This window comes from Chiloscyllium punctatum, unplaced genomic scaffold (assembly GCF_047496795.1).
Source record: "Chiloscyllium punctatum isolate Juve2018m unplaced genomic scaffold, sChiPun1.3 scaffold_322, whole genome shotgun sequence".
Lineage (NCBI taxonomy): Eukaryota > Metazoa > Chordata > Chondrichthyes > Orectolobiformes > Hemiscylliidae > Chiloscyllium > Chiloscyllium punctatum.
Genome location: NW_027310056.1, coordinates 56,657 through 72,380, shown reverse-complemented (window position 1 = coordinate 72,380; position 15,724 = coordinate 56,657). Strand labels below are relative to the sequence as shown.

At 43.7% G+C, this 15,724-nt stretch overlaps 1 protein-coding gene across 1 annotated transcript in view; it reads left to right on the top strand.

Annotated features, from left to right (window-relative positions):
• LOC140472432 (semaphorin-6D-like) overlaps positions 1 to 15,724 on the top strand; it is a gene marked incomplete at its 3' end in the record, with an annotated part of 229,335 nt that overhangs the window by 156,958 nt on the left and 56,653 nt on the right. The window contains exons 7-8 of the mRNA XM_072567485.1: positions 937 to 1,027; positions 5,296 to 5,415. Coding sequence (XP_072423586.1) covers positions 937 to 1,027; positions 5,296 to 5,415 — 211 coding nt within the window. The remainder of the gene's footprint in view (positions 1 to 936; positions 1,028 to 5,295; positions 5,416 to 15,724) is intronic.

Below are 15,724 nucleotides of genomic sequence, written 5' to 3'. Positions count from 1 at the left end.
CCCCCCCTCTATCTGTGTCTCTCTCACTCTGTTTCTCTCGCTCTCTCTCTCTGTCTCTCACACTCTCTCTCACTCCCCTTTCTCACTCTGTGTGTGTGTGTCTCTCTCCCCCCTCTCCCTCCCTCCCCCCCCCCCTCTGTCTCTCTCTGTCTCTGTCGCTCTCCTCTCTCTCTCACTATGTCTCTATCGGTCTCTCTCCCCCCCTCTATCTGTGTCTCTCTCACTCTGTTTCTCTCGCTCTCTCTCTCTGTCTCTCACTCTCTCTCTCACTCCCCTTTCTCACTCTGTGTGTGTGTGTCTCTCTCCCCCCTCTCCCTCCCTCCCCCCCTACCTCTGTCTCTCTCTGTCTCTCTATCTCTCTCTGTCTCTGTCGCTCTCCTCTCTCTCTCTCTCTGTCTCTCTCTACAACCCCCTCTTCCTCTCACTCTCTGTGTGTTTGTCTCTCTCCCCCCCTCTCCCTCCCCCGCCCCTCTCCCTCCCTCCCCTCCCTCTCTCTGTCTCTCTCTGTCTCTCTATCTCTCTCTGTCTCTGTCGCTCTCCTCTCTCTCTCTCTCTCTCTCTGTCTCTCTCTACAACCCCCTCTTCCTCTCACTCTGTGTGTGTGTGTCTCTCTCCCCCCTCTCCCTCCCTCCCCCCCCCTCTCTCGGTCTCTCTCTGTCTCTCTATCTCTCTCTGTCTCTGTCGCTCTCCTCTCTCTCTCTCTCTGTCTCTCTCTACAACCGCCTCTTCCTCTCACTCTGTGTGTGTGTCTCTCTCCCCCCTCTCCCTCCCTCCCCCCCCCTCTGTCTCTCTCTGTCTCTCTATCTCTCTCTGTCTCTGTCGCTCTCCTCTCTCTCTCTCTCTCTCTGTCTCTCTCTACAACCCCCTCTTCCTCTCACTCTGTGTGTGTGTGTCTCTCTCTCTCTCTCCCCCCTGTCTCTCCCTCTCTCTCCTAAGATGGAGTCCCTACTGCAGGAGAACGAGGAGGTGAATGGACAGGCCCGGTGCCCCTTCGATACCCGACAGACCAACGTCGCTCTCTTCGCTGGTATGTATTGGTGGGGTAGGGGTGTGGGGGGAGGGGCACGCGTGGAGTAGGGTGGCGTGGGGCAGACGGACAGGAACCAGAGGACCCTCAGTCAGACACCTCCGCCCTCCATCCTGTACACCCCATCGGGGCAAGGGGAAGTCAGGGAGGGAGGTTGGGAGGGAGCAGTGGGAGAGAGAGAGAGAGAAGAGGGGGAAGGGAGGGAGAGGTTTAGGGAGGTGGGGGGTTGCTGAGCTCCGGACTTCCCCCTCACCCCCCACGCCAAGGCACTCCTTCCTCATCCCCCAGTGACGGGGGCAAGGGGATTACTTGAGAGACCGGGACTGGGGGAGACTGGAGGGGGTGACAGAGATAGGGAGGGGGTGTAGGGGACTGGAGGGGGTGACAGAGATAGGGAGGGAGGGTAGGGGCTGGAGGGGGGGACAGAGATAGGGAGGGGGTGTAGGGGGCTGGAGGGGGTGACAGAGATAGGGAGGGGGTGTAGGGCTAGAGGGGGTGACAGAGATAGGGAGGGGGTGTAGGGGGCTGGAGGGAGTGACAGAGATAGGGAGGGGGTGTAGGGGGCTGCAGGAGGTGACAGAGATAGGGAGGGTGTGTAGGGAGGTAGAGGATGTGACAGAGATAAGGAGGGGGTGTAAGGGCTGGAGCATGTGACAGAGATAAGACCAGAAGACCATAAGACATAGGAGTGGAAGTAAGGCCATTCCGCCCATCGAGTCCACTCCGCTGTTTAATCATGGCTGATGGGCATTTCAACTCCACTTACCCACATTCTCCCCGTAGTCCTTAATTCCCCGAGACAACAAGAATCTATCAATCTCTGCCTTGAAGACATTTAGCGTCCCAGCCTCCACTGCACTCCGTGGCAATGAATTCCACAGGCCCACCACTCTCTGGCTGAAGAAATGTCTCCGCATTTCTGTTCTGAATTGACCCCCTCTAATTCTAAGGCTGTGTCCACGGGTCCTAGTCTCCTCACCTAACGGAAACAATTTCCTAGCGTCCACCCTTTCCAAGCCATGTATTATCTTGTACGTCTCTATTAAGTCTCCCCTTAATCTTCTAAACTCCAATGAATACAATCCCAGGATCCTCAGCCGTTCCTCATACGTTAGACCTACCATTCCAGGGATCATCCGTGTGAATCTCCGCTGGACACGTTCCAGTGCCAGTATGTCCTTCCTGAGGTGTGGGGCTCAAAACTGGACACAGTACTCCAAATGGGGCCTAACCAGAGCTTTATAAAGTCTCAGTAGCACAACGGTGCTTTTATATTCCAATCCTCTTGAGATAAATGACAATTTTGCATTCACTTTCTTAATCACGGACTCAACCTGCATGGTTACCTTTAGAGAATCCTCGTCTAGCACTCCCAGATCCCTTTGTACTTTGGCTTTACGAATTTTCTCACCGTTTAGAAAGTAGTCCATGCTTGTATTCTTTTTTCCAAAGTGCAAGACCTCGCATTTGCTCACGTTGAATTCCATCAGCCATTTCCTGGACCACTCTCCCAAACTGTCTAGATCCTTCTGCAGCCTCCCCACTTCCTCAGTACTACCTGCCTGTCCACCTAACTTCGTATCATCGGCAAACTTCGCTAGAATGCCCCCGGTTCCCTCATCCAAATCATTAATATATAATGCGAACAGCTGTGGCCCCAGCACCGAACCCTACGGGACACCGCTCGTCACCGGCTGCTATTCCGAAAAAGAACCTTTTATCCCAACTCTCTGCCTTCTGTTAGACAGCCAATCCTCAATCCATCCCAGTAGGTCACCTCGAACACCATGGGCCCTCACCTTGCTCAACAGCCTCCTGTGTGGCACCTTATCAAAGGCCTTTTGGAAGTCTAGATAGACCACATCCACTAGGTTTCCCTGGTCTAACCTACTTGTCACCTCTTCAAAGAATACAACAGGTTTGTCAGGAATGACCTCCCCTTAGTCAATCCATGTTGACTTGTTCTAATCAGACTCTGCTCTTCCAAGAATTTAGAAACCTCATCCTTAATGATGGATTCTGGAATTTTAGCAACAACCGAGGTTAGGCTAATTGGCCTATAATTTTCCATCTTTTGTCTTGATCCTTTCTTGAACGATGGGGTTACAACCGCGATCTTCCAATCATCCGGGACTTTCCCTGACTCCAGTGACTTTTGAAAGATCTCAACCAACGCCTCCGCTATTTCCTCAGCCACCTCCCTCAGAACTCTAGGATGTAGCCCATCGGGGCCAGGAGACTTATCAATTTTAAGACCTTTTAGCTTTTCTAGCACTTTCTCTTTTGTCATGGCAACCATACTCAACTCAGCCCCCTGACTCCCTTTAATTGTTGGGATATTACTCATGTCTTCCACTGTGAAGACTAACACAAAGTACTTGTTAAGTTCTCCTGCTATTTCCTTATCTCCCATCACTAGGCTTCCAGCATCAGTTTGAAGTGGCCCAATGTCTACTTTTGCCTGTCATTTGTTTCTTATGTATTGAAAGAAACTTTTACTATCATTTCTAATATTACTGGCTAGCCTACCTTCATATTTGATCCTCTCCTTCCTTATTTCTCTCTTTGTTCTCCTCTGTTTGTTTTTGTAGCCTTCCCAATCTTCTGATTTCCCAGTGCTCTTGGCCACCTTATAGAATCTCTCTTTTTCTTTGATAGATTTCCTGACTTCCTTTGTCAGCCATGGCTATCTAATCCCTCCCTGGATAATCTCTCTTTTCTTGGGGGTGAACCTCTGTACAGTGTCCTCAATTATACCCACAAACTCCTGCCATTTTTGCTCTACTGTTTTCCCCACTAGGCTCTGCTTTCAGTCTATTTTTGTCAGTTCCTCTCTCATGCCCTCATAATGACCTTTATTTAACTGTAACACCATTACATCCGATTTTGCCCTCTCTCTTTCAAACTGCAGACTGAACTCGACCATATTATGATCGCTGCTTCCTAAGTGTTCCCTTACTTTAAGATTTTATATAAAGTCTGGTTCATGACATAGCACTAGGTCCAGAATAGCCTGCTCTCTTGTGGGCTCCATGACAAGCTGTTCCAAAAAGCCATCCTATAAGCATTCCACGAATTCCCTTTCTTTGGATCCACTGGCTACATTATTTACCCAGTCCACCTGCATATTGAAGTCCCCCATGATCTCCGTGATCTTGCCTTTCTGACATGCCTTCTCTCTTTCCTGGTACATGTTGCGTCCCTGGTCCTGACCACTGTTAGGAGATCTGTACACAACTCCCATTATGACAGATAGGGAGTGGGTGTAGGGGCTAGAGGGGGTGACAGAGATAGGGAGGGGGTGTAGGGGCTAGAGGGGGTGACAGAGATAGGGAGGGGGGGTGTAGGGGGCTGGAGGGGGTGACAGAGATAGGGAGGGGGTGTAGGGGGCTGGAGGGGGTGACAGAGATAGGGAGGGGGTGGAGGGGGGTGGAGGGGGTGACAGAGATAGGGTGGGGGTGTAGGGGCTGGAGGGGGTGACAGAGATAGGGTGGGGGTGTAGGGGGCTGGAGGAAGAGACAGAGATAGGGAGGGGGTATAGGGGCTGGAGGGGGTGACAGAGATAGGGAGGGGGTTTGGGGGGTGGACGGGGTGACAGAGAAAGGGAGGGGGTGTAGGGGCTGGAGGGGGTGACAGAGATAGGGAGGGGGTGTAGGGGGCTGGAGGGGGTGACAGAGATAGGGAGGGGGTGTAGGGGGCTGGAGGGGGTGACAGAGATAGGGAGGGGGTGTAGGGGGCTGGAGGGGGTGACAGAGATAGGGAGGGGGTGAAGGGGCTGGAGGGGGTGACAGAGATAGGGAGGGGGTGTAGGGGGCTGGAGAGGGTGACAGAGGTAGGGAGGGGGTGTAGGGGGCTAGAGAGGGTGACAGAGATAGGGAGGGAGTGACAGAGATAGGGAGGGGGTGACGGAGATAGGGAGGGGGTGTAGGGGTGAAGGAGATAGGGAGGGTGTGTAGGGATCAGAGTTCACTCAATGGCCTCATGCCCTTTCTCTCCCTTTCTCCCCCCTCTCTCACTCTCTCTCTGTCTCTCCCTCTCTCTGTCTCTATCTGTTACTCTCTGTCTCTCTGTCTCTCTCTCCCCCCCTTCTCTCTCTCTCTCACTGTCTCTCGCCCCCCCTCTCCCTCTCTCGCTCCCACTCTCTGTCTCTCCCTCTCTCTCTCTGTCTCTCTCTTTCCCCTCTCTCTCTGTCACTCTCTCTATCTCTCTCTGTCTTCGTCTCTCTATCTCCCCCCCACCACTCTCTCTCTCTCCCTCTCTCTGTCCAGATGGAAACCTGTACTCAGCGACGATGGCGGATTTCTTGGCCAGCGATGCCGTGATCTACCGCAGCCTTGGGCCTGCTCCCGGTCTCCGTACCGTCAAATACGACTCCAAGTGGCTGAAAGGTAACATGGAGAGGTTTTACCCTCTGTCTGCAACTCCCCTGGGTTGGGGTGGTGAACCAGAGACCCCTCACCATGATCAGCTCGATAACAACCACAGGACAGGGTGGCACAGGCCCTTCGGCCCACCAAGCCTGTGCTAATACATAAGCCCTTTCAAAGCTGAAACCCTTTTACCTCTAAGGTGCCCATATCCCTCTATGCCCTGCCTGTATAATGTGTCTAGGTAAAAATGTTTCCAACACCTCTGGCAACACATTCCAGGCACTTGGCTCAATAAAACTTGCCTCCTACATCTCCTTACCTCCTTTTGCCCTCAACCTATGTCCCTGGCCATTGCCTTTTCTACCCTGGGAAAAACAGTCACAGAAGTGTATAATACGGAAGCAGGCCCTTCGGCCTAACTCATCCATGATGACCCGATGTCTTAACCAAATCTATTCCCGTTTGCTAGTACTTGGCCCATATCGCTCCAAACCCTTCCTATTCATGTCCCCATCCAGATGCCTTTTAAATGCTGTCATTGTACCAGCCTCCACCACTTCCTCTGGCAGCTCATTCCATACACGTACCACCCTCTGTGTGAAAAAGTTGCCCCTCAGGTCCCTTTCCCCTCTCCCCCTAAACCTATGTCCCTCTAGTTCTGGACTCCCCCACCCCAGGGAAAAGACCTTGTCTATTTACCCTATCCATGCCCCCTCCTGATTTTATAAACCTCTATAAGGTCCCCCCCTCAGCCTCCGATGCTCCAGGGAAAACAGCCCCAGACTATTCAGCCTCTCCCTGTAGCTCAAACCCTCCAACATCCTTGTAAATCTTTTCTGAACCCTTTCAAGTTTCACAACATCTTTCCGATAGAAAGGAGACCAGAATTGCGCACAGTTTTCCAACAGTGGCCTAACCAATGTCCTGTACAGCTACAATGTGACCTCTCGGCTCCGATACACTGACCTATAAAACATCTTTGTCACCTTTTCAAAAAACCTCAGCCGTGTTCCCGAGACATGACTTTCCCAACTCACCAATAAGTCCATGTGGTGAGTAAACCCGTAAAATTCTTCTCCGAACACTACCACTGGCACAGGGGGCTCACTGGCTGGACATTTCCCAGATTATCCCTGATGTCCTTCTTAACCAAAGAAGCAAGGTTGTCTTCAGTTCTGGAGTTAATATTGTGTTCAGTTCAGGAGTTAATATTGTGTTCGGTTCTGGCATTAATATTGTGTTCAGTTCTGGTGTTAATATTGTGTTTGGTTCTGGCGTTAATATTGTGTTTAGTTCTGGCATTAATATTGTGTTCAGTTCTGGTGTTAATATTGTGTTCGGTTCTGGTGTTAATATTGTGTTTGGTTCTGGCGTTAATATTGTGTTCAGTTCTGGCATTAATATTGTGTTCGGTTCTGGTGTTAATATTGTGTTTGGTTCTGGCGTTAATATTGTGTTCGGTTCTGGTGTTAATATTGTGTTTGGTTCTGGCGTTAATATTGTGTTCGGTTCTGGGGTTAATATTGTGTTCGGTTCTGGGGTTAATATTGTGTTCGGTTCTAGGGTTAATGTTGTGTTCGGTTCTGGGGTTAATATTGTGTTCGGTTCTGGGGTTAATATTGTGTTCGGTTCTAGGGTTAATGTTGTGTTCAGTTCTGGGGTTAATATTGTGTTCGGTTCTAGGGTTAATGTTGTGTTCAGTTCTGGGGTTAATATTGTGTTCGGTTCTGGGGTTAATATTGTGTTCGGTTCTAGGGTTAATGTTGTGTTCAGTTCTGGCGTTAACATTGTGTTCAGTTCTGGGGTTAATATTGTGTTCAATTCTGGGGTTAAGAATGTGTTCGGTTCTGGCATTAATATTGTGTTCAGTTCTGGTGTTAATATTGTGTTCGGTTCTGGGGTTAATATTGTGTTCGGTTCTGGGGTTAATATTGTGTTCGGTTCTGGGGTTAATATTGTGTTCGGTTCTGGCATTAATATTGTGTTCAGTTCTGGTGTTAATATTGTGTTCAGTTCTGGCGTTAATATTGTGTTCAGTTCTGGCGTTAACATTGTGTTCGGTTCTGGGGTTAATATTGTGTTCGGTTCTAGGGTTAATATTGTGTTCAATTCTGGGGTTAAGAATGTGTTCGGTTCTGGCATTAATATTGTGTTCAGTTCTGGCGTTAACATTGTGTTCGGTTCTGGGGTTAATATTGTGTTCGGTTCTGGGGTTAATATTGTGTTCGGTTCTAGGGTTAATATTGTGTTCAATTCTGGGGTTAATAATGTGTTCGGTTCTGGCATTAATATTGTGTTCAGTTCTGGCATTAATATTGTGTTCAGTTCTGGCGTTAATATTGTGTTCGTTTCTGGGGTTAATATTGTGTTCAGTTCTGGGGTTAATAATGCGTTTGGTTCTGGCATTAATATTGTGTTCAGTCTGGCGTTAATATTGTGTTCGGTTCTGGGGTTAATATTGTGTTCGATTCTGGCATTAATATTGTGTTCGGTTCTGGGGTTAATATTGTGTTCAGTTCTGGCATTAATATTGTGTTCAGTTCTGGCGTTAATATTGTGTTCGGTTCTGGCATTAATATTGTGTTCGGTTCTGGGGTAAATATTGTGTTCGGTTCTGGCATTAATATTGTGTTCGGTTCTGGGGTTAATATTGTCTTCAGTTCTGGGGTTAATAATGTGTTTGGTTCTGGCATTAATATTGTGTTCAGTTCTGGTGTTAATATTGTGTTTGGTTCTGGCGTTAATATTGTGCTCAGTTCTGGCGTTAATATTGTGTTCGGTTCTGGCATTAATATTGTGTTCAGTTCTGGTGTTAATATTGTGTTCGGTTCTGGGGTTAATATTGTCTTCAGTTCTGGGGTTAATAATGTGTTTGGTTCTGGCATTGATATTGTGTTCAGTCTGGCGTTAATATTGTGTTCTGTTCTGGCGTAAATATTGTGTTCAGTTCTGGGGTTAATATTGTGTTCAGTCTGGCGTTAATATTGTGTTCTGTTCTGGCGTAAATATTGTGTTCAGTTCTGGGGTTAATATTGTGTTCTGTTCTGGGGTTAATATTGTGTTCAGTTCTGGCATTAATATTGTGTTCTGTTCTGGGGTTAAGATTGTATTCCATTCTGGCATTAATATTGTGATCAGTTCTGGTGTTAATATTGTGCTCAGTTCTGGCGTTAGTATTGTATTCTGTTCTGGCATTAATATTGTGTTCAGTTCTGGCGTTAATATTGTGATCAGTTCTGGGGTTAATATTGTGTTCGGTTCTGGCATTAATATTGTGTTCAGTTCTGGCGTTAATATTGTGATCAGTTCTTGCGTTAATATTGTGATCAGTTCTTGCGTTAATATTGTGTTCGGGTCTGGCGTTAATATTGTGATCAATTCTGGCGTTAATATTGTGATCAGTTCTGGCGTTAATATTGTGTTCAGTTCTGGCGTTAGTATTGTATTCTGTTCTGGCATTAATATTGTCTTCAGTTCTGGGGTTAATATTGTGTTCGGTTCTGGCATTAATATTGTGTTCAGTTCTGGCGTTAATATTGTGATCAGTTCTGGTGTTAATATTGTGTTCAGTTCTGGCATTAATATTGTGCTCAGTTCTGGTGTTAATATTGTCTTTGGTTCTGGCATTAATATTGTGTTCGGATCTGGCATTAATATTGTGCTCAGTTCTGGCGTTAATCTTGTGTTCAGTTCTGGTGTTAATATTGTGTTTGGTTCTGGCGTTAATATTGTGTTCAGTTCTGGCGTTAACATTGTGTTCGGTTCTGGCGTTAACATTGTGTTCGGTTCTAGGGTTAATATTGTGTTCAATTCTGGGGTTAATAATGTGTTCGGTTCTGGCATTAATAATGTGTTCGGTTCTGGCGTTAATATTGTGTTCAGTTCTGGTGTTAATGTTGTGTTTGGTTCTGGCGTTAATATTGTGATCAGTTCAGGAGTTAATATTGTGTTCAGTTCTGGTATTAATATTGTGTTCAGTTCTGGTGTTAATATTGTGTTCGGTTCTGGCGTTAATATTGTATTCCATTCTGGCATTAATATTGTGATCAGTTCTGGCGTTAATATTGTGTTCAGTTCTGGCATTAATATTGTGTTCGGTTCTGGCGTTAATATTGTATTCCATTCTGGCATTAATATTGTGATCAGTTCTGGCGTTAATATTGTGATCAGTTCTGGCGTTAATATTGTGTTCAGTTCTGGCGTTAATATTGTGTTCTGTTCTGGCGTTAAATTTTGTTCGGTTCTGGTTTTAATATTGTGTTCGGTTCTGGCATTAATATTGCGTTCGGTTCTGGGGTTAATATTGTGTTCAGTTCTGGGGTTAATATTTTCTTCAGTTCTGGGGTTAATATTGTGTTCGGTTCTGGCATTAATAATTTGTTCAGTTCTGGCGTTAATATTGTGTTCAGTTCTGGGGTTAATATTGTGTTCGGTTCTGGCGTTAATATTGTGATCAGTTCTGGTGTTAATATTGTGATCAGTTCTTGCGTTAATATTGTGATCAGTTCTTGCGTTAATATTGTGTTCGGGTCAGGCGTTAATATTCTGGCGTTAATATTGTGTTCGGTTCTGGCATTAATATTGTGCTCAGTTCTGGTGTTAATATTGTCTTTGGTTCTGGCATTAATATTGAGTTCGGTTCTGGCGTTCATATTGTGTTCGGATCTGGCGTTAATATTGTGCTCAGATCTGGTGTTAATATTGTTTTTGGTTCTGGCGTTAATATTGTGTTTAGTTCTGGCATTAATATTGTGTTCAGTTCTGGTGATGATATTGTGTTCAGTTCTGGCGTTAATATTGTGTTCGGTTCTGGAGTTAATATTGTGTTCAATTCTGGGGTTAATATTGTGTTTGGTTCTGGCGTTAATATTGTGATCAGTTCAGGAGTTAATATTGTGTTCGGTTCTGGCATTAATATTGTGTTCAGTTCTGGTGTTAATATTGTGTTTGGTTCTGGCGTTAACATTGTGTTCGGTTCTGGGGTTAATATTGTGTTCGGTTCTAGGGTTAATATTGTGTTCAATTCTGGGGTTAATAATGTGTTCGGTTCTGGCATTAATATTGTGCTCAGTTCTGGTGTTAATATTGTGTTCGGTTCTGGCATTAATATTGTGATCAGTTCAGGAGTTAATATTGTGTTTGGTTCTGGCGTTAATATTGTGATCAGTTCAGGAGTTAATATTGTGTTCGGTTCTGGCATTAATATTGTGTTCGGTTCTGGCGTTAATATTGTGCTCAGTTCTGGCATTAATATTGTGTTCAGTTCTGGCGTTAATATTGTGTTCGGTTCTGGCGTTACTATTGTGTTCGGTTCTGGGGTTAATATTGTCTTCAGTTCTGGGGTTAATAATGTGTTCGGTTCTGGGGTTAATATTGTGTTCAGTTCTGGGGTTAATATTGTGTTCGGTTCTGGGGTTAATATTGTCTTCAGTTCTGGGGTTAATAATGTGTTTGGTTCTGGCATTAATATTGTGTTCAGTTCTGGCGTTAATATTGTGTTCTGTTCTGGCGTTAATATTGTGCTCAGTTCTGGCGTTAATATTGTGCTCAGTTCTGGCGTTAATATTGTGTTCGGTTCTGGGGTTAATATTGTGTTCGGTTCTGGGGTTAATATTGTCTTCAGTTCTGGGGTTAATAATGTGTTTGGTTCTGGCATTAATATTGTGTTCAGTTCTGGCGTTAATATTGTGTTCTGTTCTGGTGTTAATATTGTGCTCAGTTCTGGCGTTAATATTGTGCTCAGTTCTGGCGTTAATATTGTGTTCGGTTCTGGCATTAATATTGTGTTCAGTTCTGGCATTAATATTGTGTTTGGTTCTGGCGTTAATATTGTGCTCAGTTCTGGCGTTAATATTGTGTTCGGTTCTGGCATTAATATTGTGTTCAGTTCTGGTGTTAATATTGTTTTCAGTTCTGGCGTTAATATTGTGTTCGGTTCTGGTGTAAATATTGTGTTCAGTTCTGGGGTTAATATTGTGTTCTGTTCTGGCGTAAATATTGTGTTCAGTTCTGGGGTTAATATTGTGTTCTGTTCTGGCATTAATATTGTGTTCAGTTCTGGTGTGAAGATTGTATTCCATTCTGGCATTAATATTGTGATCAGTTCTGGTGTTAATATTGTGCTCAGTTCTGGCGTTAATATTGTGTTCAGTTCTGGCGTTAGTATTGTATTCTGTTCTGGCATTAATATTGTCTTCAGTTCTGGGGTTAATATTGTGTTCGGTTCTGGCATTAATATTGTGTTCAGTTCTGGCGTTAATATTGTGCTCAGTTCTGGTGTTAATATTGTGATCAGTTCGTGCGTTAATATTGTGATCAGTTCTTGCGATAATATTGTGTTCGGGTCAGGCGTTAATATTGTGATCAATTCTGGCATTAATATTGTGTTCAGTTCTGGGGTTAATATTGTGTTCGGTTCTGACGTTAATATTGTGCTCAGTACTGGTGTTAATATTGTGTTTGGTTCTGGCATTAATAATGTGTTCGGTTCTGGCGTTAATATTGTGTTCAGTTCTGGGGTTAATATTGTGTTCAGTTCTGGTGTTAATATTGTGTTCAGTTCTGGTGTTAATATTGTATTCAGTTCTGGCGTTAATATTGTGTTCGGTTCTGGCGTTAATATTGTGTTCAGTTCTGGTGTTAATATTGTGTTCAGTTCTGGTGTTAATATTGTGTTCAGTTCTGGCGTTAATATTGTGTTCGGTTCTGGGGTTAATAATGTGTTTGGTTCTGGGGTTAATAATGTCTTCGGTTCTAGGGTTAATATTGTGTTCAGTTCTGGCGTTAATATTGTGTTCGGTTCTGGCATTAATATTGTGTTCGGTTCTGGCATTAATATTGTGTTCGGTTCTGGGGTTAATATTGTCTTCAGTTCTGGGGTTAATATTGTGTTTGGTTCTGGCGTTAATATTGTGCTCAGTTCTGGCGTTAATATTGTGTTCGGTTCTGGCATTAATATTGTGTTCAGTTCTGGTGTTAATATTGTGTTCGGTTCTGGGGTTAATATTGTCTTCAGTTCTGGGGTTAATAATGTGTTTGGTTCTGGCATTGATATTGTGTTCTGTTCTGGCGTAAATATTGTGTTCAGTTCTGGGGTTAATATTGTGTTCAGTCTGGCGTTAATATTGTGTTCTGTTCTGGCGTAAATATTGTGTTCAGTTCTGGGGTTAATATTGTGTTCTGTTCTGGGGTTAATATTGTGTTCAGTTCTGGCATTAATATTGTGTTCTGTTCTGGGGTTAAGATTGTATTCCATTCTGGCATTAATATTGTGATCAGTTCTGGTGTTAATATTGTGCTCAGTTCTGGCGTTAGTATTGTATTCTGTTCTGGCATTAATATTGTCTTCAGTTCTGGGGTTAATATTGTGTTCGGTTCTGGCATTAATATTGTGATCAGTTCTGGTGTTAATATTGTGATCAGTTCTTGCGTTAATATTGTGTTCGGGTCAGGCGTTAATATTGTGATCAATTCTGGCGTTAATATTGTGATCAGTTCTGGCGTTAATATTGTGTTCAGTTCTGGCGTTAGTATTGTATTCTGTTCTGGCATTAATATTGTCTTCAGTTCTGGGGTTAATATTGTGTTCGGTTCTGGCATTAATATTGTGTTCAGTTCTGGCGTTAATATTGTGATCAGTTCTGGTGTTAATATTGTGTTCAGTTCTGGCATTAATATTGTGCTCAGTTCTGGTGTTAATATTGTCTTTGGTTCTGGCATTAATATTGTGTTCGGATCTGGCGTTAATATTGTGCTCAGTTCTGGCGTTAATCTTGTGTTCAGTTCTGGTGTTAATATTGTGTTTGGTTCTGGCGTTAATATTGTGTTCAGTTCTGGCGTTAACATTGTGTTCGGTTCTGGCGTTAACATTGTGTTCGGTTCTAGGGTTAATATTGTGTTCAATTCTGGGGTTAATAATGTGTTCGGTTCTGGCATTAATAATGTGTTCGGTTCTGGCGTTAATATTGTGTTCAGTTCTGGTGTTAATATTGTGTTTGGTTCTGGCGTTAATATTGTGATCAGTTCAGGAGTTAATATTGTGTTCAGTTCTGGCATTAATATTGTGTTCGGTTCTGGTGTTAATATTGTGTTTGGTTCTGGCGTTAATATTGTGTTCGGTTCTGGTGTTAATATTGTGTTTGGTTCTGGCGTTAATATTGTGTTCGGTTCTGGGGTTAATATTGTGTTCGGTTCTGGGGTTAATATTGTGTTCGGTTCTAGGGTTAATGTTGTGTTCGGTTCTGGGGTTAATATTGTGTTCGGTTCTGGGGTTAATATTGTGTTCGGTTCTAGGGTTAATGTTGTGTTCAGTTCTGGGGTTAATATTGTGTTCGGTTCTAGGGTTAATGTTGTGTTCAGTTCTGGGGTTAATATTGTGTTCGGTTCTGGGGTTAATATTGTGTTCGGTTCTAGGGTTAATGTTGTGTTCAGTTCTGGCGTTAACATTGTGTTCAGTTCTGGGGTTAATATTGTGTTCAATTCTGGGGTTAAGAATGTGTTCGGTTCTGGCATTAATATTGTGTTCAGTTCTGGTGTTAATATTGTGTTCGGTTCTGGGGTTAATATTGTGTTCGGTTCTGGGGTTAATATTGTGTTCGGTTCTGGGGTTAATATTGTGTTCGGTTCTGGCATTAATATTGTGTTCAGTTCTGGTGTTAATATTGTGTTCAGTTCTGGCGTTAATATTGTGTTCAGTTCTGGCGTTAACATTGTGTTCGGTTCTGGGGTTAATATTGTGTTCGGTTCTAGGGTTAATATTGTGTTCAATTCTGGGGTTAAGAATGTGTTCGGTTCTGGCATTAATATTGTGTTCAGTTCTGGCGTTAACATTGTGTTCGGTTCTGGGGTTAATATTGTGTTCAGTTCTGGGGTTAATAATGCGTTTGGTTCTGGCATTAATATTGTGTTCAGTCTGGCGTTAATATTGTGTTCGGTTCTGGGGTTAATATTGTGTTCGATTCTGGCATTAATATTGTGTTCGGTTCTGGGGTTAATATTGTGTTCAGTTCTGGCATTAATATTGTGTTCAGTTCTGGCGTTAATATTGTGTTCGGTTCTGGCATTAATATTGTGTTCGGTTCTGGGGTAAATATTGTGTTCGGTTCTGGCATTAATATTGTGTTCGGTTCTGGGGTTAATATTGTCTTCAGTTCTGGGGTTAATAATGTGTTTGGTTCTGGCATTAATATTGTGTTCAGTTCTGGTGTTAATATTGTGTTTGGTTCTGGCGTTAATATTGTGCTCAGTTCTGGCGTTAATATTGTGTTCGGTTCTGGCATTAATATTGTGTTCAGTTCTGGTGTTAATATTGTGTTCGGTTCTGGGGTTAATATTGTCTTCAGTTCTGGGGTTAATAATGTGTTTGGTTCTGGCATTGATATTGTGTTCAGTCTGGCGTTAATATTGTGTTCTGTTCTGGCGTAAATATTGTGTTCAGTTCTGGGGTTAATATTGTGTTCAGTCTGGCGTTAATATTGTGTTCTGTTCTGGCGTAAATATTGTGTTCAGTTCTGGGGTTAATATTGTGTTCTGTTCTGGGGTTAATATTGTGTTCAGTTCTGGCATTAATATTGTGTTCTGTTCTGGGGTTAAGATTGTATTCCATTCTGGCATTAATATTGTGATCAGTTCTGGTGTTAATATTGTGCTCAGTTCTGGCGTTAGTATTGTATTCTGTTCTGGCATTAATATTGTGTTCAGTTCTGGCGTTAATATTGTGATCAGTTCTGGGGTTAATATTGTGTTCGGTTCTGGCATTAATATTGTGTTCAGTTCTGGCGTTAATATTGTGATCAGTTCTTGCGTTAATATTGTGATCAGTTCTTGCGTTAATATTGTGTTCGGGTCAGGCGTTAATATTGTGATCAATTCTGGCGTTAATATTGTGATCAGTTCTGGCGTTAATATTGTGTTCAGTTCTGGCGTTAGTATTGTATTCTGTTCTGGCATTAATATTGTCTTCAGTTCTGGGGTTAATATTGTGTTCGGTTCTGGCATTAATATTGTGTTCAGTTCTGGCGTTAATATTGTGATCAGTTCTGGTGTTAATATTGTGTTCAGTTCTGGCATTAATATTGTGCTCAGTTCTGGTGTTAATATTGTCTTTGGTTCTGGCATTAATATTGTGTTCGGATCTGGCATTAATATTGTGCTCAGTTCTGGCGTTAATCTTGTGTTCAGTTCTGGTGTTAATATTGTGTTTGGTTCTGGCGTTAATATTGTGTTCAGTTCTGGCGTTAACATTGTGTTCGGTTCTGGCGTTAACATTGTGTTCGGTTCTAGGGTTAATATTGTGTTCAATTCTGGGGTTAATAATGTGTTCGGTTCT